The sequence below is a fragment of the Plenodomus lingam genome (assembly GCF_022343315.1).
Source record: "Plenodomus lingam strain CAN1 chromosome Unknown contig_26, whole genome shotgun sequence".
Taxonomy (NCBI): domain Eukaryota; kingdom Fungi; phylum Ascomycota; class Dothideomycetes; order Pleosporales; family Leptosphaeriaceae; genus Plenodomus; species Plenodomus lingam.
Genome location: NW_027093941.1, coordinates 2,018,756 through 2,037,410, shown reverse-complemented (window position 1 = coordinate 2,037,410; position 18,655 = coordinate 2,018,756). Strand labels below are relative to the sequence as shown.

Sequence of the window (18,655 nt, the reverse complement as noted above, 5' to 3'; positions counted from 1 at the left end):
GGTTTCGAGAAAAGCTTGCGAGCTTGCACAGAGAGAGAAGACGGGGTTTCTTGGGGGCGTGAGGGATGGAATGGGGATGGTTCCGTTCCCCTCGAGAGATTTATTTTGCGACAAGGGTTGGAAAGCAGGCGTTGGTTACTTTCGCGGGGTGTGCAAGTCCAGGCCAGGCCGTTGGGCGGCGCCAGCAGCGGGTGTTGCATTAAGCTTGTTTGAGCTAGGTACCCGCGTTTCCACGTGACGTTGCTCCTTCACGGACTAAGGATGGGCTAGCCAAAAGTCAAGTACGCTCAAGCTTTTACAAGGCATCTTCCACCGATTTCTTGGATATCGTAGACTGTGTGTCACACACCGTGTGTCTCGATGTGCGCACATCAGCGGCAAGTGCGAATGCCCATGCCGTGGTTTCAAGGCTGCTGCAAGAACGACACGCTCGCCTCTTGATATGTCATGGATTTCTATCCATGTTGGAGCGGCATGGGGACAGCAGATTGTAACACGAGATCTCTTGTCGGTATATGTTTGTGCGGACTCGCAGGTACTCTTATGGTGTTACGTTGGGTATAAGTACTATATCCTCCATTGCTCAAGCCATCCTACTCAGGACGCATATTCTCCTCAAGTCCTTTCTTACTCGCTTCAACCTGCTTCCTTTACCGTCATCCTTTTCTCCTACTACTTTCTTCTTACGACACCATGGCCCACGCCCACGACCACGAACATGGCCACGAGGGGAGCCAGGCACATCAACATGACCACAAGAAAGGCTCTCAATTGTCTCGAAAAACTCGTCTTCGAGCAGTCATAGCCATATCATTCTGCTTCTTCGTGGCGGAAATCGCAGTCGGTTTCTACACAAAGTCTCTTGCTCTGGTAGCAGACGCATTCCACTACGTACATACTTCCCAGTTCTCCCCCCTTGTGCTGGCCCTCCTGATCCCCAGTGACTAACACGAATACAATCCAGCTAAACGATCTGATCGGCTTCATAGTCGCCCTCGTCGCCGTGCACGTCACGGAATCCAAAACACCACCTGACTCCCTCTCCTTCGGCTGGGCCCGCGCCCAACTCCTCGGTGCCTTCTTCAACGGCGCCTTCCTCCTCGCTCTAGGCCTCAGCATTGCCCTCCAATCCATTGAGCGCTTCATCTCCATCGAGACCGTCCACAACCCAAAGCTCATCCTCATCATCGGTTCCGTCGGCTTAGCCCTCAATCTCATCAGTGCCCTCTTCCTCCACGAACACGACCAGGACCACAGCCACGCCGCCCCCGCTATTATCAGCGACGAAGAACAAAACGTATCCTCATCTAGCACTCACCAAAACCATGCTTCACATCTGCACATCACCACGGCCCCCAAAGCCCACGGCATGGACCTCGGCATCCTCGCCGTCCTAACCCACGTCCTCAGCGACGCCCTCAACAACATCGCAGTCATCATCTCCGCAGTCATCATCTGGCGCCTCAAATCCCCCGCCCGCTTCTATGCCGACCCCGCCGTTAGCACCGTCATCGCGCTCATGATTCTCCTCTCCGCCGTGCCCCTGACCAGGCGCGCCGGCACCATTCTCCTGCAATCCGCGCCCCTCGGCGTGCGCATCGAGGACGTCAAGCACGATTTGGAAAGTATTCCGGGCGTGAGGAGTGTGCATGAATTGCATGTTTGGCGCTTGGATCAGAAGAAGGCGATTGCGACTGCGCATGTTGTGGTCGAGGATGCGGATGTTCGCAGCTTCATGGACAAGGCGAAGGTGTTTGCACAGTGTCTGCATGCGTATGGGATTCATTCTGCGACGTTGCAGCCTGAGCTTGCTGGGGGGAGGGAGCGGGATGGAGGGGAGGGCAAGGAGGGTTTGGGTGGGTCGAGTGCGGCGAGTACGGCGAGACCTAGTGTTGATAAGTGTGGGGTGCCGTGTGGAGTGCTCTGCGAGGAGTTGAAGTGCTGTAGTTAAAAATTATGCAGGGCCGAGTGAGTGGGGAGGATTTCATCCTATGAGCATTGGTAAATAAACAGCATCAATAGTCAATCGTCGTTATTTTCTCAAAAAAAAAAATCTCATTGTAACTTGCATTCGTCGCATGTTCTTCCCACCTCCTTAGAGCTTACTCATCGCATCCAAAACCTTTGGATGCCTCACCTGCCCAGGCTTCAACTTGTTCCAATCCTCCTCATACCCCTCCTCCACATCCGGATACGGCCCCATTGGCGTGATTCCATGAGGATTATGATCCTTGTGGCTCTTGGTATACTACACACATAGAAGAACAGAAATTGTCAGCATCATAACCACCATCATCCATTTTCCTAAGACTGCCTAAACCAGGGGATGAAGGGGAGATTAAGAAAACAAAAGAATGTCAACTCACATTCTCCTTGATATGCACAAAATCCGTACTCTCCTTGAATCCCTCGGTATTCCAATACAAGCCCTTGAGCCAGTTATGCAACACGGGATAATCATGGCGAATCATGCCCAGATTTGTTTTAAAATGCTGCACGTAGATTGTATCGAAGCGAACGATGGTAGGGTACGCCAGGATATCCAACTCTGTCATTTGGGAACCCAGGATAAAGGGCCCGCCGTGGGCGTGGACAATGGCTTCGAGCTTGTTGAGTGCGGCGAAGATGGGAACCACATTGGCGTCATACGCAGATTGCTCGGTGACGAATCCGGCTTTGTAGACGCCGGAGCAGATGAGCGAGGTGAGCCAAGGGGTGATTTGGTCAATTTTTCCTCGGAGTGCAGAGGGGTACAAGTCCAGGGTGCGGATGGTGGGGATTTCTTGCGCGAGGCTGGAGAAGGCGCGCGGGAGCCATTTCATCGTTTCCAGACTCTCGTTGTTGACCATTCGGCCGGCTTTCTTGTCCCAGAGTACAGGCACGCTGTATTTTCCCGTGTAGGCCGGGTCATCGCGGAAATAGAGCTGGTGCAGGAAACGGCTGTTGAAAAGGTGGTCGGGGGTGGATCCTGGGTACGTTTCGTCGAAGCGCCAGCCTGCTTCATCTTTTGGGTAGGCGCGGACGATGGATATGGGTAGGATGTCTTGGAGATGGCTGATGTGCCGGACTAGATTCACACGGTGGGCAAAGGGACAAAAGAGGCCTGGGTTTTGTTAGATTGCCCTTGGGGCGCAAAAGCAATGGGCCGTGAGGCCGTGATGGAAAAGGACAACGCCACTGTACCAATGTAGAGATGATACCGATCCTTCTCCGGCGGGAACTCTCCCCCCTCCTCAATGACGCCATGCCAGCCATCGTTGGTACCGTACTTGTGAACTTCTTTGCTAGCCATTACGGTATCGGTAGTATTAGAGCGGGGCTTGATCAGCCTTTGCAGTCGACCTATTTAAAAAAAAAGTTGACGTTGTAAGTAAGAAAGATGAAGAGACTGGGAATGCGTCCACTGATTGAACTTGGTAGAATCTTATTAGGTTGGAAATTTTGACTAGGTCTCGAAGTGGGAGACCACCAGATAGACTTCGATGCAAGCAGGCTGCGGGGTATAAATTCGGCAGAATCGGGGGTTGCACCTAGGGGCGGCCTTGTGGGCGGTCAGCGGAGCTCCTGCCATTGTCATTGGTAAGCAAAACGAGTGGGAAGCGGGAAAGAGCCTCATCTGACACAATCACGTCACATCCGTCCACGGCCCGCGACCGCGGCAATGAGCCGTTTTCTCCAAATGCAACGACGGAGACGTACAAGAAAGTGATTGAGGTTTTCGTCTGAATTGGGTGTATCTATGTTCTGTTGGGCTATGTACAGTCTTAAAAACTGTGCACCGCGAACGGTGGCACAAATCCAACTTTGAAGACTATATCCAACATGAAGCATGAGCTTCTATTGCATGTATGTTGTATAGTAGACGCCAAGGCCGTACAGCAAACTCTCGAGCGGGCGTTGAACTATGCAATTCATCGCACGGGACAGGAGTATTCCATTGGGTGCTGACATGTCTTGTTCACCGCATTTGCAGTGTTGAATAATGTGTTCCAGGGTTGTCATAAGTGTTGTTTGAAAGTGAGGACAGGGAGTTGAGATTGGGTCATCGTGAGTCGTATTCGGTCGGTAACGACAGTACCATCAGGCTCGAGTTGGTTAAAGGGAATGAACAGGAATGCTGAATCGCTGGAGGGAAATGCAACGATCGATCCTTTCGTTAAGGGGGAAGGGGGTAGGGGGGCGGTAAAAAAGTCGGCCGAGCATGGTAGGGGGGAATGGCGACTGTGGCGCAACCAGTGTGGTTACGTTATCGCCAGGTTTCACAGCTCCTTCCCTCTGAACCCGAATATGCAGAATGGATCGCGCGTGAAGAACGCATAGTATCTCCACCGTCCGATAACGAAAGCAGCGCAAGTAAACGTGAACAAAAAACAAAACGCAGGAACAAGGACGGCCCACCCCGTCTTGTCCATTTGTTAGGCGCCATTCGCAACGGGCGTCCCACCTGGCCTAGAAGGTGGCATACCCTGCGTCTTCTGGGAAGAAGTATGCGGAGGGTGCGGGTGATGCTGACAGCCATGTGGACAGTGGGTGACAGGTGGAGCGTCGTCATAATCGTCATAGTAGTCGTCATCGTGTGCATCCAGCGAGCCATCGTCATCCCTTCGAGCATAGCCGTCTGGAGGAGCATGCTGGTTGTGCTGGCCCGTGTTGGCGTTGTTCTGTGCTTTCTTGCTCGCCTTCTTCCCCTTTCTTCCCTTCATTCTCGCCTTCTCCAGCAAACGACGCTTCTCCGCCAGACGCTTTCGCTCCTTCCTGTCCTTGATCTCATACTGCCGAATCAACGCCCTGGGCGGGTGGCCAAAGATGTCCTCATACTCGCAAAATTCGCAGATCCAGGGCTGGCTGGGGGGATTGTGGAAGTTGGCGTACTCTTGTTGAATCTGGCGTTTGCGCGCAGCATGCTCGTACAGCTTGGCGGCACTGCGTCTGGGTTTGCGTGGCGGCGGGGCAGGCTGAGGCGGCGGGCCGCCCTTTGGAGGAGGAGCGTTCCTGGCGGCGTGGGCAGGGTAGGCCCCGCCGTTCATGTTGGGGCTCGTCTGCGTGCCTTGGGTCGACACGGCGGGGGCATCTGGCCGCACGGGAGGTCGCGCACGTGCCGTCTGGGCGTGGGGTGAGGGCGATGCTGCATTTTGCGGGTATGCGCCAGGCGGCTGGGGGTAGTGACCGTTCTCCTGACCCGGCCAGACCATCTTGTTGGCCGAGTCGGAGCCGCAGGTGAAGGTGAACTGCGTCTTATTTGCGCTGTTCTTGGAGGCTTCCTGCTGCAACAAGCTCACGTTCTCGTTGCCGTGGGGGGGCGGGGTCGCTTGTGCGTTGGCAATGGCAGTCGAGATGATACCGCTCTGCTCTGGAGGACCTAGTGAACAAATAGTCAGCGCACGGACTCTTTTCTGTGCCAGATGTCGAATCATGGCCCGAGGTGCCACCGTACGTTTGCTACTCGCTTTGGCGTTGGCGAGGCTCGTTGACGTGCCCAACACCCGCCGCTCTGACCGTCCCGATACGGACCTTCCAAAACGTCCTCGACCCGCGCCCGATATGCCTGTGCCCGATGTGCTGGTGTTGTTGTTATGCTGTGGCGTCGAGGGCGCAGAGCCATAGTAGCGTCCTGGCCCATCGCCCTCGTCCGCCCCTCCTGCTTCGTGGGCAGGCGTAGTGGCTAGGGATGCCATGTCGGCCGACACATTCGCCTGATGTGAGCTGTGGCTGCCCATGTTCGGGATCTTGCGCTTCTTCTTGTTGTTGGTGTTCTCGAATGACTCATAACCATCCACAGACGACGACGTAGAGCCGGCCTTGTGATGGCCACCTGCGCCTGCCACCGACCTTCCGGGCGCTAGCTCCCTCCGGTACTGGTAGCTAGGCGACGAAGGCAGCGGTCCGTTGCGCTCGTCTTCTTCCTCCTCGCTCTCTACTTCCGAGTGTGTGTGCCCACAGTGGCACGCATGGTGGTCATTCTCGCCTGTCCTCAAAGACCGGTTGCCACGCTCATTCGCCGAGTAAGGGAAGTTGAAGAGCGGACCTGTCGAAGGTGGGTTATGCGGGAACACTATCGTGTCGGCCTGTTCGGGAGACAGACGGGCGCGCAGAGATCGTCGGGGCATGGGACGTATGGGCCGGTCGGGGTACATGGAGGACGACGTGTCGGGCGAGGAGCGCAGTGGCGAAGAGCGGTTCCACTCGTAGCCTGTGAATAGGAAGATCCAGGTTAGATAGGTGCCGAGAGCCGAGAGCAAACTCACACGAGACATATTTGTGGTGGGGGAGGGGAGGGGGGAAGGAGGACAAAAAGGGAAATCGCGAGGAGATTGCTGTGTGGCGTTCACTACAGCTCCCGGTGCTTACCCGCAGTCGCCGCTGCCATACTGGCAAATCTTCCGTCTGCGCCGTTCTACCAAGAGCGCGTGGTGTCGTGCTCTCTACTCCAAATTCAAAATCCTCCTCTACCGTGCCGGTCTGTCCCACGTTAGTACCCAGCTGAGACAAGTCCCAAGCGCCAACATGCGCAAGCTCCGTGGTTTGCTCTGCTCTGTAGGCAGCGGCTCGACGGAAAGGGTGGTGGCCACTGGAGTTCACGCACCTAATTCGAATGTATTGTGCGCCGCACGAATGTCGGCTCTGGTGGCAGTTAGTGGAGAGCCCCTCTATCCCGCAGGAAGCGGACTCACTCAAAACAGGTCGATGACAAATCGGTAGAAGGACAACAGCAAGGAAGTACAAGGGGTCAAGATGATATGGCAAAGGGAGTCGAAATGAGTGTAGTAGTGATGGACAGTGGGTGCCCGAGGATGAGTGATGGCAGGTCGCCCGCCGCCAAGACCCACGTAGGCGTGGATGGTGGCCTCGAAGCTTCGCGCAAACGGCAACGCTATCAAGTAGACAATCTCCCCAATATTCAACGCAACCAGTGTCAGGAGGAGAGGAGAGCAACAGTGAGGAGGCATGTACCAATCGATAGACGGAGCGTGGGCAGAGGGCGACGTAGCCGTGCATATCGTCCCTGCGATGACCGTGCTGTTGGACGCTATCTCCAATGGGGATCGGTAATTGCTCCTTGCTTCGCATCTCGTTTCTCCCCAATGACAAATGGCATTCGCCATACTGTTTCTCTTCTTCCGCTTCTGTCCGCCCCCCCAAGGCCGTTGCGCTGTCTCACATGGCTTCTAGCAATTTCGGGTGATTACGACTGCACAGCAGCTTGTCTCTTGTCTGCCACCATCTGTACCTACCTGCTTGTTGCCTGGTGATGTTGCTAAGCTTGCGCAAGACAGCCCAGGTTCACATTCCACGATACTGATAAAGTATACATGACATGTGTGAGTAGAGCTGGCTACCAGTATACGCCCCCTCTGAAATCGTTCATCATAACAAGGAGGACAAGTAGTATCCCCGTCTCAGACTTGGACCGTCCTGGTAATCACGATGCGTTTCCATCCTGTCCCATTCCACATCAAGTCATGCATATGCAAGATTTCAAGTTCCCAACTGTACCGGTACGTCGTTACGAGGAGCCTCAAGACAAGACCCTGACAGACGTCGAACGGTCCTTTCAGGGCTAGGTTCGTACCTGTGCTTGGGTCAGCCCTGGAGACAGTTCCAGCCCATGTCCTTATACTTACCTACACTACTGGGTAGGTAGGATTGATTACTTAGGTAAGCCTACTCCTATTGGTGTTCACCGTAAGAGTACATACTGTGGTTTCGGCGTCCGGCCAAACCTCCCTCCGATGTCCCACGCGTACCTGCGTCTTTCGCTGCCATCTGTCAAACCCCGCATTGCAACGCATCCATTCCAACTACCGTAGTCAAAATCTTGGAACAAATTGGGTGGCTGCCAAGCTTGCACCATCTTCATGCCACAATGACCATGGACCACAGCCGTGACCCGTGTCCATGGGTGTGTCTGAACGATTTTGGTGGAGCCTTTTCTATGGGTGTAAGTATCGACCATGACCAGGTAGCGGTACGTCACGCGTGGGGGTACACGTGCTAACAGCCACAGGCCATTGGGGGCTCCATCTGGCACGGGATCAAAGGCTTTCGGTGCGGTCGACATCAATTGAGATTTCTATTCTCTGTGTTAATACTCAGGGTAGTAACGCCCCTTATGGCGAACGGCGTATCAATGCAATCGCCTCGATCAAAGCACGCGCTCCTGTACTGGGCGGTAATTTTGGTGTTTGGGGAGGACTGTTCTCTTCCTTCGATTGTGCTGTCAGAGGACTGAGGTACGCATTGCGAGGAACCGACGAACTTTGCTCATCTCGGCGTCCAGTACTAAGTCGGCATAGAAAAAAAGAAGACCCTTGGAATGCCATCATTGGCGGCTTCCTGACCGGCGGAGCACTTGCTATGCGTGGTGGCGCAAGAGCCGCACGTAATAATGCCATCGGCTGCGCTGTTCTACTTGCAGTCATCGAAGGGGTTGGCATTGTATTGGGGCGTATGCTCGCCGAGAACACTCGCCTCGAATCTCCCGTTCCAACACCACCATCACCGCCGTCATCAGCCTAAGTGACGAAGCATGCGAGAGATACCTTGCTGTGACCTTTCAAACTCAAAAGGTCGTAATTCAGAACATGTCGCTGTAGCATACATGAATCTTGGCTCCGTTGGCGAGAGAACTGTCTTACATGACTGGGTACTAAAGACCAAGCTGTCCAACTGGCTACATTTTCCACGACAACACAAAAAGATCGCAATCCTGGTCTGGACCACGAAAACGCCAATTCGAAGAACAATGCTCCTGGCATCGAAAGAGGAGAACGCAAAAAGCCCAAGTGGCAAGTAGTCGTAGAACCTACATGCTTGCCAGCATGTGGAACACTAGGACGATCCCGAGCATCATTCACATCAGTATCGCCACGAATTCACAACAGAAAGCTCCGATCGATGAGTTCTCAGTGTTTGATGACAACCGAATTCCCACGTTCTGCCGTCCTACCGTATGGTCACAAGTCGTACACCTTCGCATCTTCAAGTCTCACATACCAATAACAACCATCACGGGACAATGGGCCCCTCTATGAATGACAGGGTATACCCGTTTTTGTGAAGCACAAATCAAGTGAGATTTTCCCAGTTCGGCGTGTAGTAGGCTTGCCTCGCTGGTGACAGATATAGAGGCATTCTAGTAGCATGCTTTCCCTGTACGGTGCACCATCAGATGTCGTACAACAGCTCATCGTGGTAGGACCCCCTTGTTAGTCTGTTCTTTGCTGTGCTCACAATCTCTCAGAAACAAGCCTTCGTTTGTACGTCGTAGTCTCGCAGGCATTTTGGCACTAAGATTCAGCTTGTTATTTTCCATCTCTTTAGGATTTAGGGTTTTGTGAAGAGAATGTCAATGCGGCCACACCATTTCAGTGATCAATCATCTGGCAATCAACAGCTATATTTTTATCCCACGTGTTTCATGCACACATGCATAGTCTCGACAGTGAAGATACTGGGACGCATGGCTTATTGTCGGATCCGAGGCAAAGTTGACGAGAGCAAGAGCATGGGAAACCCGGGTTCACCTCAACGCGATCGCAGCAAATATTTCTCACGTCCGCCTATGTGCCTTTGCACTTTCGACAGTTGTCGAGCAAAAAAGCACCAACCAAACTTGACTTTCTGTTATAGTCGTATGTTTCGGCGCTTGCAAGACTCGAATTTCACCATGAGACGGGTCTGCCGGCTCACTTTTGCATCATCTTGTTTCCTCTTATGATCTTTACTCTGGCGACGTCGTTTGATTGGAACATGACTATCATGCTCGTTTGTGCAGCTTCGCGCAAGTACAAGCTCGTAAATATTTTTCCTAGGGCACGCACTCATTGCGCTGCGGCCTCCTCTAGCGCAGTTTCCTAGCCATGGTTGCACCTTCTGCACTAGTTTTCCAACACCAACAAATCCTCCGCTACTCAGTTACTCTACCAATTTGTTCCTTCACTTTTTTCCCTCACCATCCAGATTGACTCTTCGCTTTCTTCCTCGCTATACAATCCTGAAACCCGGCTACCAATCTCTATTACAGCATTCAACCTCTTCGGCAAGATGGATTCCACAGCAATCCATCTCTTCCATTAGATAGAATCTACCGTGGATCCCTCTTCTGTAGCACCCGACTTCATGCCACCCGAGACCATGGCGCCGAGCATAACTGAAATGATTTGTTACGGTGGGGACTATTCGCTTCGTACCTTTGAGCTATGTGGTGTCGAGGACTCATTCTGGGGCTATCGTCCCAGTCATAGTGCCAATATCGCCTTTGCCGTCCTGTTTGGTGTCTCCATGCTTGTATTCCTGGCCCAGGGTATCATGAACAAGAAATGGTGGGGCTTCACTTTTGCCATGGTGGTCGGCTGCGCTTTAGAGGTGGCGGGCTATATCGGGCGCGCAAAGGCCTACGACTTGCTGTGGGACGAGGTACATGACGCGAAATGACAATTTACTCACAACAATACTGATTAAGTCTAGGACTTCTTTCTCATCCAAATTGTGTGCCTCACCGTCGCCCCTGCCTTCCTGGCAGCGGGCATCTACCTCTGTCTTTCACGCATCGTCACCACCTACGGATCGGAAAACTCGCGCATTAAACCTCGGTCGTACCCTCTAATATTCATCCTGTGCGATGTGGTATCTCTCATCCTACAAGCTACTGGCGGCGGCATGGCGAGTGTAGCAAGTCACGAGAATCGCCATCCCGATACCGGAAACCACATCATGATTGCCGGTCTCGCATTCCAGATCTTCACCCTCCTCATATTCATGCTGCTTGCCCTGGACTTTGCAGTTCGTACCTACCGCCGCATTTCGAAGGTTGGCGCACATACTGCACTCGACCAGCACCACGCTGAGCTTCGGGGATCATGGGTCTTTAAAGGCTTCCTCATCGCATTGATCATCTCAACGCTCTGTGTCTTCACACGATGTGTCTATCGTGTTGCGGAGTTGAGTGAGGGCTGGACAGGGCATCTGATGCTAACCCAAAAATACTTTGTCGGGCTTGAGGGCGCTATCATCGTCGCAGCGGTGCTGCTTCTGAACATGTTCCATCCGGGCTTGTGCTTCAAGGAGGCGCCAAAGAGCCGGGCTACACATGAAATTGGCAGGTCTTGGTATGGCAAGAAGGTTTCGAGAGTTGCAGACAGTCGTGATGTTCACGAAGAGCACATGGCGGAGAGGTGAAGTAGTCATTAGGCCCACAGATATCTGCGATCTGAACGGGGGGATGACTGCAATATGGTATGCACACGGTCTACTTCTCCATAGAAACGCTTTAGTGGCTTATTTTTTTGCAGAGTAATGGAGTTTGAGACTACAAACATTCGTGTGGGTAGCCAGAGATGCAGCACAGTCTCTATCAGGTCATGTCCCAAACCGCTCTTCCTCTTAGACTATGTGACAATCGAGATCGCAAAGAGTCTCTTTCTTGAGCACGCTGGGCCATCTTTTGTGATTTTTCTATCATCAATCACCAAAAACCTGCCCGAGGCGCTATATAGTGCAGTTTGCCCGCGATTTGCTTCCCTAGTAGCGTTTGCATGCCCTTTCACCTACGATCACACCAGGATCGGGAATATATCGAGACCTCCTTATAATGCGTTGTTATCTTCTCTCACAATCCTGTAGTCCCTCAGAGCCCCAAGAATCTCAAAGTATTGCGTGAAGTCGATTTGAGGACTGGCTAGCAGCAGTATCCGGTATTACTGCCCTCACTTGCAGCGCCTTCACCTTTGCCAAAGGGTCATCTGCATCCCGCCTTTTTCCTAGTCCATATCCTCTACAAATCCAGTCTCTGTGCTTGTTCTTCACCCACTCAAACACTCTCTCGCTCGACATATTGATAAGACTTGCAACTATAGCCATACGCCCCACGACAGAATCACTATCATGAATCAAGCAGAAGATGTAGAGGTCACACTCGGCCGCAACCGTCGCTACAAGTTCCACTCTGGCACACTGGCGCGCAACTCTACCCTGCTCGCAAATATGCTCACTGAGCAGAATGCTGCCAAACTGAGCATCCGCGCAAAGAACGCCGGGGTCAATGTTCGCTGGCTGATCGAACTCACCCGTCTACCTGATGCCCAATTTCCCGCCGGCCGCCTCGCTCTCGTTGTATGTTATATCTCGCGCCGCTCTGTCACACTCGAGCAACTCATCACATCCACCTGTATGAACTGACACACATGCGTGCAGGAACTCACCCAAAACGGGGACCGCGCCGATGGCCGCAACGGCTTGATTGTCAACGAAAATGGACGAATCCCCAAACACGACAAGGCCATTGCAGCGTATGAAGCCGTCCTCTACGCCTTCTACAACAATGAAATCACCATTGACGACAGCGAAATGTCGACTGCGCTGCAGGATTGCTACCAGTTACTCCAGATTTCTGATTACCTGGGCTGCACGCGTCTCATCAGCAAGCCGATTGAAGTGGCCCTCATGAAGCATGGACAGGACCTCTTTCGCTCAATCCAGGGCAAGCCACATGCCTGGATCGACATGGCGTGTCGCATCAAGTCTGAGCTTATCTTCCGCGAGTGCATAATCCATCTCGTTGGCAACTGGAAGGTCTTGCAGCTCGACCGCACTGTCAAGGACCGTCTTCGCGATAACCCAGGCCTCAGGGGCATCATCGACAAGTACCACCGCGGTCTGGTGATTCAGTGTCGCAAGCTCGAGCTGGCTGTTACCACGCATTACCCTGGGAAACTCGCGCATCCTGTCGAAGACTTGCCAATCAAGCGCGAAGCCTACGCAAAGGATATCCTCGTGTGGATGGCGCTTTCATTCTACCGGCATTGGGTCGGTCAGCGCCTCATTACCGAGCAAGGCCGTTTGGCCAAGGACTGTGGGTTTTCGCTATACAAGGCGCTGGGTGAGGCGGGTGAAGCCTACATGGATAAATCCGTCATCAATCAGTTCCACACAAAGTTCCCCATGACGAAGAAGGCGCTCAATGTGCTGGAGAACCATCTCTTCGAGATCAAGGAATGCGTCAAGGAGGTTGTTGAAGCCCATGGTATTCTCAAGACAATGTGCCAGTTGGATGTCCATCGCTTCCCGGTCGAGTATCTGACCTGTACCGTGTTTCAGCGCGAGGATTTCCCGTGGACGAAGAAGGCGGCTGTGCCGGTGGAGGCGAAGGAGAGGGAGTTTCAGCGCGGGGGGAATGACATCGCGAGGCAGAATTTGGATACCACGAGGATGCACTTGGAGAGGAGTATCAGTGTTCAGGGTGAGTATCAGGAGGACGCGGAGGATGAGGCGGAGCAGTATGAAAAGGTTGCTGATGAGGAGGTGGAGGCTGGGCCTAGTACGAAGAGAACGAGATACTGAGGCTGGGGTCTGTGGTGAGCTCCTGGGCTCTGTATGACAACTGACTCTCGATTGACGGAGGTTGGTGGTTCCATCAGGACTGACTCTCCTATTCGCGAAGAAGCCTCCCAAGGCGGTTACACGCCCTTGTCTACTCTGTATTTTCTTCTTCTCACGCTCTGGGGTCAGTGTCGTGGCCAGAATAGCGTCCAATCTTGATATTACAATACTACGTTGGATGCCCTCAGGCTATCTCTAATCAATAAAATCGACACACTTAACCTCTTGTCCGTCTCCCAAGCTGTACCAGAGTATAATCAAACTATCGAAATAAGTTGTTCGGGTTAGCATGAGGGGTTGCGAAAAGATACAAATGGGATCTGTACGGCTTGTAGTGTGTTTAGTATTTTTTGGAGTCAATCCTTTCTAAGATCCACCTCCTCTGTCAACGTCGCAGTGTCCCATGGTGTTGTACTGAATCCCTCAATTCGCCCGTTCCTCCTTCTCCAGTCGCCCTGACAGTCTACTCGTCGTCAAACCCAGTCGGCCTCGGTCGCGGTCCCTTTGGTACTACAAAACGTCAGTATATCTACCACTCTCCATCTCCCCCCTCTCCCTTAGTCATGAACATTCTCTTCCCCAATAAAGAACTACCAAACCCCCAGATTTTCACAGCACGTACTGGGATAGGTCATGGGAATCTTCGGAATCGGCTCCTCGCCCATCCATCTCCGAATCGGCGGCACAGTCAGGACAACGACGGGTCCAGCCGAACCGACAATGATCGAGTAAAAGTAGGCAGGCTTGTTGATTGAGGCCCAGTGCAGGTAGCGCAGCGGCTGCTGGAAGAAGCGCGGAGAGGGGGGCACGCCGGACATTGTCGCTGGACAAACGGGCTTTGTGTGAGTTGGCGCGGGATGGGGTATAGGGAGGGGAGGTGGACGCGTACTGTGTGTGTGTCTGTGTGTTTGGGAATGTTGAGAACCAGAGGCAAGGCTCAATGCCAAAGTCTTGCGGCGCAATTGACCTCGGTCGTCGTCGTCGTAGTACGGGTCACGGGCTGGTGGTTGTCGGTGGTTGTCCAGTAGCTCCCGCCAGGCCCCGCTCACGGACCAATCGGCGTGCAGCGATTTTCCGGGACCGATGCTGGGGGGTCCAGGGTCTTGGCATTGCATACGTTTCCCGTTAGGTTGCGCGACGAGCTTCAATGGCCGAGATTCAAATTCAGATCCAATCTTGTCCATCACAAACCTTCTTTTTTTTTCCCGACAAAGATGAGGTGGTTCTTTTCCATCGCGGTATCGGTGGTTAGCCTGGTTGGGGTGCAGGCCAGGAGTTTCACTGGAGACAGGCTGCTGGTTGTGTTGGAGGACCAGGCGGAGAAGGAGAAGTATAGTGTGTTTTTGGAGGATTTGAGTGGTAAGTGTGTAATTGAGGGTGGCAGTGGGTGGAGAGTGCGATCTAGTGGAAGTTGATGTTGAAGGCTTGGAATCATGTCTCAATGCGAGTTCAAGACTCAACATCTACTCGTGCTTGCAGCCTCGCAACGAGCAACATCATTGCAACCAGTTTTGTTCGATGGTAGTCAGTTGACCATTGCTAACGCACCAATTCCAGCTCGAGGCTTCACAACAACCATTGAATCACCAAGGAGCAAGGGCCTCTCTCTTCTCAAGCACGGCGAGCGCGCATACGACCATGTCGTGCTCCTTCCCGCGAAATCGAAAGGCCTCGGCCCTGCGCTGGCCGCGAACACTCTCCTAGAGTTCATGAAGAAGGAGGGCAACATTCTCCTTGGTCTATCTGACCAACAGGCCACACCCGCAGCTCTTCATGCCCTACTGCTCGAGCTCGACATTGTCCTTCCCTCAGACAAGCATACCACGGTCGTGGATCACTTCAACTACGACTCTGTTTCTGCGTCGGAGCAGCACGATATTCTGCTGGTGCCCTTCCCCGGCCAGCTACGTCCAGATGTCAAGAACTACTTCGCCGGTGATGGCCACATTGCGGTGCCGGGCGCCGTGGGCCAGGTCCTTGGAAACGAATCGCCCCTCATCTCGCCCATTCTCCGCGCACCAAGCACGGCGTACAGCTACAACCCCAAGGACGAGGCTGAGGGTGTAGAGGACCCCTTCGCCGTTGGAAGCCAGCTCAACCTCGTCTCAGCGCACCAGGCAAACAATGGGGCGCGCTTGACTGTCGTTGGCTCGGCTGGAATGCTGCAGAACAAGTGGTTCGCCGAGAAGGCCAAGTTGAACGGTAAAGCCATTACGACTGCCAATCGCCTCTTTGCAGAGAAGCTGTCGGCCTGGACGTTCAAGGAAACCGGTGTTGTCAGCGTGGGCAAGATTCTTCACTACCAGGATGAGGGTGTAAGCAAGAAGATGAACATCAGCCACGCTATTCCCGAGAACAACCCTGGCATCTACCGCGTAAAGTCGGATGTTGTAAGTCCCACTACGTGATTAAAGTCAGCAGAGCCAATTTAACACTGCAACAGCACTACCAAGTTGAGATCTCCGAATACGACAAAGACCACCTTGTCCCTTTTGTGCCTCCCCCAACCGACGCCCTCCAGCTCGAGTTTTCCATGCTCTCCCCCTTCCATCGCCTCAATCTCTCCCCCGTTGCTCAAACCGCAAACGCTACCATCTTCGGCGTCGGCTTCAAGACGCCCGATCAACACGGCATCTTCAACTTCCACCTCAAGTACCGCCGCCCCTTTGTCACCAACATCAACGAGAAGAGACAGGTCACTGTGCGCCACTTTGCACACAACGAGTGGCCAAGGAGTTGGGAGATTAGTGGTGCGTGGGTGTGGATTGCAGGTATTTGGGTTACCGTCGCCGGGTGGCTGGCGTTTGTGGTGGTGTGGTTGTACAGTGCACCGGCTCGGGGTGGGGTCAAGAAGACGCAGTAAGCAGTAACATAGGGGAGAAGGATATGGGCATTGCGAATAAGAGGCATTTGATTTTGATAGCTAGATAATACCCCCCGTCGATTGATGTGTGGTATTTTATGTCACTGGTGTTGGTGGATGCTTTCTTCCCAGGACAATGTAGAAAATTTTGAAAACAAAGAACATGTATCATATTCATTCAATGGATTGGCTTCCTGTTGCGTGTTGTCAGGACAGGTTAATGGCCCATCGCAACTCTGTACTTTTTACCCCTGTTTGAACGCCTCGCGCATTTTGGCGGTCTACTCTGCATCGCACGTTCCAGCTTCTCGCACAACAACAACAAAGGTATACCACAGCTCCCTCCACCCCATCATCCTCAATACAATCCCCCCACCCCACCCATCCACTCATCCCCACACCTATCCCACACCGTCCGATCAACCCACTGGCCCCCACCCCACTTCTGCTCCCCAAACCCAATCTTCCACCGCCCGTTCCCACCCGCAAACGAACCCACCCGCAACCCATCCTCCGCCAAACTCGCACACAAATCAGGGCTAAATCCAGCCAAGCACTCCAGCAAGTCCACGAAATACTCGACTTTGACCCAGCTGCTCAACCAGGGCTTGACGAGGCAGTCGAGCACAGCGGAGCGCAACGCGTCGTGGCGATTGGGGGTGTTGCGCCATAACAGGACGAAGGAGTGGAGGAGTGAGGGTAGCAGGATGTTTCCCGTGCATGTGTATGGGTGGAAGGGCAGGGTTGTGGGCCAGACGAAACCGTAGGTGAGGATGATGTGGGCGAAGTCGATGTACTGGGTGAGTGCGTGGGAGTGCAGGGTTGGGATGTTATATTTTTGTGCGACGAGGTAGGTGTGGATGTGGAGGTCTGGGAGGGAGAGTGCGGGGTAGCGAAGAAGGGTTGTGGAGTCGAAGGGGTAGGATCCGTGGGTTAGGAAGTGTAGGGTTGCGGGGATGGCGGGGGGAAAGTCGTCGCGGAGACGGAGGAGTTGGGTGTGTGTGGGCTGTGGGGAGGTTTGTTAGAGGGATCTTTGTGTGGGTTTGGTTGGGGAGTGGGAAGAGGGGTGGGGAGCGACTTACGGGATATTCGACGTTGAGGAGTTTGGCGAAGTAGGGGGATGATGCGCAGATGATATGCTTGCGGATTGCAAGGTGCTGTTTGCCTTTTCCAAAGGAGATGATGATGTCGGTGGATTGGAGATCGGGCACGTGTCTGGGTTTATGTTAGGAGCGCGCAGATTGTGACAGAGGTGTCATGTCCTTACTTTTTGAACAAAGCCGATTCCAATGTATAGTACGAAGTACGATTCGCTATGGGCCTAGCGTTGGAAAGTGTGTTGATCTGCGACCAGTCCGGGCCATCGAACAGCGAGAGGTCTTGAAAGTTGAGAGCGGTAGGCGTAAGGGCCCCTGTGTTGCTTGCTTGATGGGGCACAGTGAAAACCGGTTCATCGGAGTTTTCAGAATCTTCATGGATGGCGAAGTCGGGGTTGAAACAAGCTCCCAGAACTGGACCGCTTGGCGGACTGGAAGTGGTGTCTGTTACTGACTTCAGTGCAGTCGAATCGTATGTATCAGAATATGCTTGTCCTTCTTTATTAGCCGAGAAGTGAAATAAATGGTCTGCCATCGACGGAAGCGGCGCATCAGTGGGCTCGACAATGACATGACTACCGGCAGTGCCGGTTGTGGGGTTGGACTCTGAGTCCTGTATATTTGGATTTCCAGTCAGTGAGGCATCAAAGTCGAAATCAAAATCGAAACCAAATTCCGGAACACCAAGCTGGGAAGCTTCAGAACTCTCAACAGCCCGAGCTTGACCCTTTGACGAGGGGTTCTGGTTCTGGTTCTCGATGTCGGTGTCGGTGACGAAGTTCGTTGCAGGTGTGTGACTGGCCTGAGCTGACAATGCAAAAGGTGATAGCAGTGACGACCCGCTGATTTTCCGAATGGCTCGACGATAGACCTCGTTGAGAGGCCCAGGTTGGAAAGCTTTACTGAACGCGCGCTTGCGGGCTTGATAACCCATTGTTTGGTTTGGGGAAGGTAAAGATTGTTGAAGCTGTTTTTGGGAATGAAAACTCAAAAGACAGTGGTACTCGTGGAGGTGAGAAAGTTATGTGTCGTCTGGACCTGGAAAACTTTTACTGCCAGCCAATTGCTGACCACGTCATCTACGGGCGACACTGGCAGAGGGTGCGTTTGTCTTCTAGATGTGCATGACGATAGCGCGGTCACGCCAAGAGTGAAGACGGCTTCAAGTCATAAAGTCGGAGGAGTACAAGCTAGTGCCGCTTTTGAGGGTCCAACGGTAGCGACTGTGAGGGGTCCGAATAGCCATGGAAACGCTAAGACAAGGGTGGACGGTACGGAGCTACATTTTGTAAGGGAATGGCAAACGGGGACTGCCAGC

At 53.3% G+C, this 18,655-nt stretch overlaps 12 protein-coding genes across 12 annotated transcripts; 6 read left to right on the top strand and 6 right to left on the bottom strand.

Moving 5' to 3' along the window:
• Positions 1-312: 312 nt before the first annotated feature.
• On the top strand, positions 313-1,951 carry IAQ61_006982 (uncharacterized protein; the record flags this gene model as incomplete). The annotated part of the gene is made up of 2 exons (XM_003845825.2): positions 313-891; positions 965-1,951. Exons 1-2 carry the CDS (start codon positions 694-696, stop codon positions 1,949-1,951), a joined length of 1,185 nt encoding a protein of 394 aa, XP_003845873.1. The 5' UTR covers positions 313-693.
• A 91-nt stretch (positions 1,952-2,042) lies between these two features.
• Positions 2,043-3,593, bottom strand: IAQ61_006981 (uncharacterized protein). The gene is made up of 3 exons (XM_003845824.2): positions 3,184-3,593; positions 2,367-3,103; positions 2,043-2,248 (listed from the first exon to the last, which is right to left on the bottom strand). Exons 1-3 carry the CDS (start codon positions 3,290-3,292, stop codon positions 2,096-2,098), a joined length of 999 nt encoding a protein of 332 aa, XP_003845872.1. The 5' UTR covers positions 3,293-3,593; the 3' UTR covers positions 2,043-2,095.
• Positions 3,594-4,415: 822 nt separating this feature from the next.
• On the bottom strand, positions 4,416-6,367 carry IAQ61_006980 (uncharacterized protein; the record flags this gene model as incomplete). The annotated part of the gene is made up of 3 exons (XM_066097384.1): positions 4,416-5,359; positions 5,435-6,190; positions 6,349-6,367. 3 exons carry the CDS (start codon positions 6,365-6,367, stop codon positions 4,416-4,418), a joined length of 1,719 nt encoding a protein of 572 aa, XP_065952861.1.
• Positions 6,368-6,583: 216 nt separating this feature from the next.
• Positions 6,584-7,068, bottom strand: IAQ61_006979 (uncharacterized protein; the record flags this gene model as incomplete). The annotated part of the gene is made up of 2 exons (XM_066097383.1): positions 6,584-6,621; positions 6,672-7,068. The coding sequence occupies 2 exons, from the start codon at positions 7,066-7,068 to the stop codon at positions 6,584-6,586; spliced, it is 435 nt and encodes a 144-aa protein (XP_065952860.1).
• Positions 7,069-7,310: 242 nt separating this feature from the next.
• IAQ61_006978 (uncharacterized protein) lies at positions 7,311-7,562 on the top strand (the record flags this gene model as incomplete). The annotated part of the gene is made up of 1 exon (XM_066097382.1): positions 7,311-7,562. One exon carries the CDS (start codon positions 7,311-7,313, stop codon positions 7,560-7,562), a length of 252 nt encoding a protein of 83 aa, XP_065952859.1.
• Positions 7,563-7,870: 308 nt separating this feature from the next.
• Positions 7,871-8,517, top strand: TIM17_2 (translocase of the inner membrane; the record flags this gene model as incomplete). Its single annotated transcript, XM_066097381.1, has 4 exons — positions 7,871-7,939; positions 8,006-8,046; positions 8,100-8,231; positions 8,295-8,517. 4 exons carry the CDS (start codon positions 7,871-7,873, stop codon positions 8,515-8,517), a joined length of 465 nt encoding a protein of 154 aa, XP_065952858.1.
• A 1,638-nt stretch (positions 8,518-10,155) lies between these two features.
• IAQ61_006976 (uncharacterized protein) lies at positions 10,156-10,434 on the top strand (the record flags this gene model as incomplete). The annotated part of the gene is made up of 1 exon (XM_066097380.1): positions 10,156-10,434. One exon carries the CDS (start codon positions 10,156-10,158, stop codon positions 10,432-10,434), a length of 279 nt encoding a protein of 92 aa, XP_065952857.1.
• Positions 10,435-10,659: 225 nt separating this feature from the next.
• Positions 10,660-11,178, top strand: IAQ61_006975 (uncharacterized protein; the record flags this gene model as incomplete). Its single annotated transcript, XM_066097379.1, has 1 exon — positions 10,660-11,178. The coding sequence occupies one exon, from the start codon at positions 10,660-10,662 to the stop codon at positions 11,176-11,178; it is 519 nt and encodes a 172-aa protein (XP_065952856.1).
• Positions 11,179-12,468: 1,290 nt separating this feature from the next.
• Positions 12,469-12,720, bottom strand: IAQ61_006974 (uncharacterized protein; the record flags this gene model as incomplete). The annotated part of the gene is made up of 1 exon (XM_066097378.1): positions 12,469-12,720. One exon carries the CDS (start codon positions 12,718-12,720, stop codon positions 12,469-12,471), a length of 252 nt encoding a protein of 83 aa, XP_065952855.1.
• A 1,120-nt stretch (positions 12,721-13,840) lies between these two features.
• IAQ61_006973 (uncharacterized protein) lies at positions 13,841-14,492 on the bottom strand (the record flags this gene model as incomplete). The annotated part of the gene is made up of 3 exons (XM_066097377.1): positions 13,841-13,887; positions 14,000-14,200; positions 14,267-14,492. 3 exons carry the CDS (start codon positions 14,490-14,492, stop codon positions 13,841-13,843), a joined length of 474 nt encoding a protein of 157 aa, XP_065952854.1.
• A 99-nt stretch (positions 14,493-14,591) lies between these two features.
• Positions 14,592-16,240, top strand: IAQ61_006972 (uncharacterized protein; the record flags this gene model as incomplete). Its single annotated transcript, XM_003845819.2, has 3 exons — positions 14,592-14,736; positions 14,935-15,767; positions 15,821-16,240. 3 exons carry the CDS (start codon positions 14,592-14,594, stop codon positions 16,238-16,240), a joined length of 1,398 nt encoding a protein of 465 aa, XP_003845867.2.
• Positions 16,241-16,414: 174 nt separating this feature from the next.
• Positions 16,415-18,271, bottom strand: IAQ61_006971 (uncharacterized protein; the record flags this gene model as incomplete). Its single annotated transcript, XM_003845818.2, has 4 exons — positions 16,415-16,434; positions 16,736-17,246; positions 17,323-17,455; positions 17,508-18,271. 4 exons carry the CDS (start codon positions 18,269-18,271, stop codon positions 16,415-16,417), a joined length of 1,428 nt encoding a protein of 475 aa, XP_003845866.2.
• Between the last annotated feature and the right edge of the window lie 384 nt (positions 18,272-18,655).

Excerpts from the sequence above, each read along its gene's own strand:
- IAQ61_006981 (XM_003845824.2), bottom strand. The coding sequence starts at position 3,292 with ATGGCTAGCAAAGAAGTTCACAAGTACGGTACCAACGATGGCTGGCAT. Across the intron at positions 3,104-3,183 it reads TCGGTATCATCTCTACATTG|GCCTCTTTTGTCCCTTTGCC; the intron begins GTACAGTGGCGT and ends AACAAAACCCAG. Across the intron at positions 2,249-2,366 it reads TTGTGCATATCAAGGAGAAT|TATACCAAGAGCCACAAGGA; the intron begins GTGAGTTGACAT and ends CTATGTGTGTAG.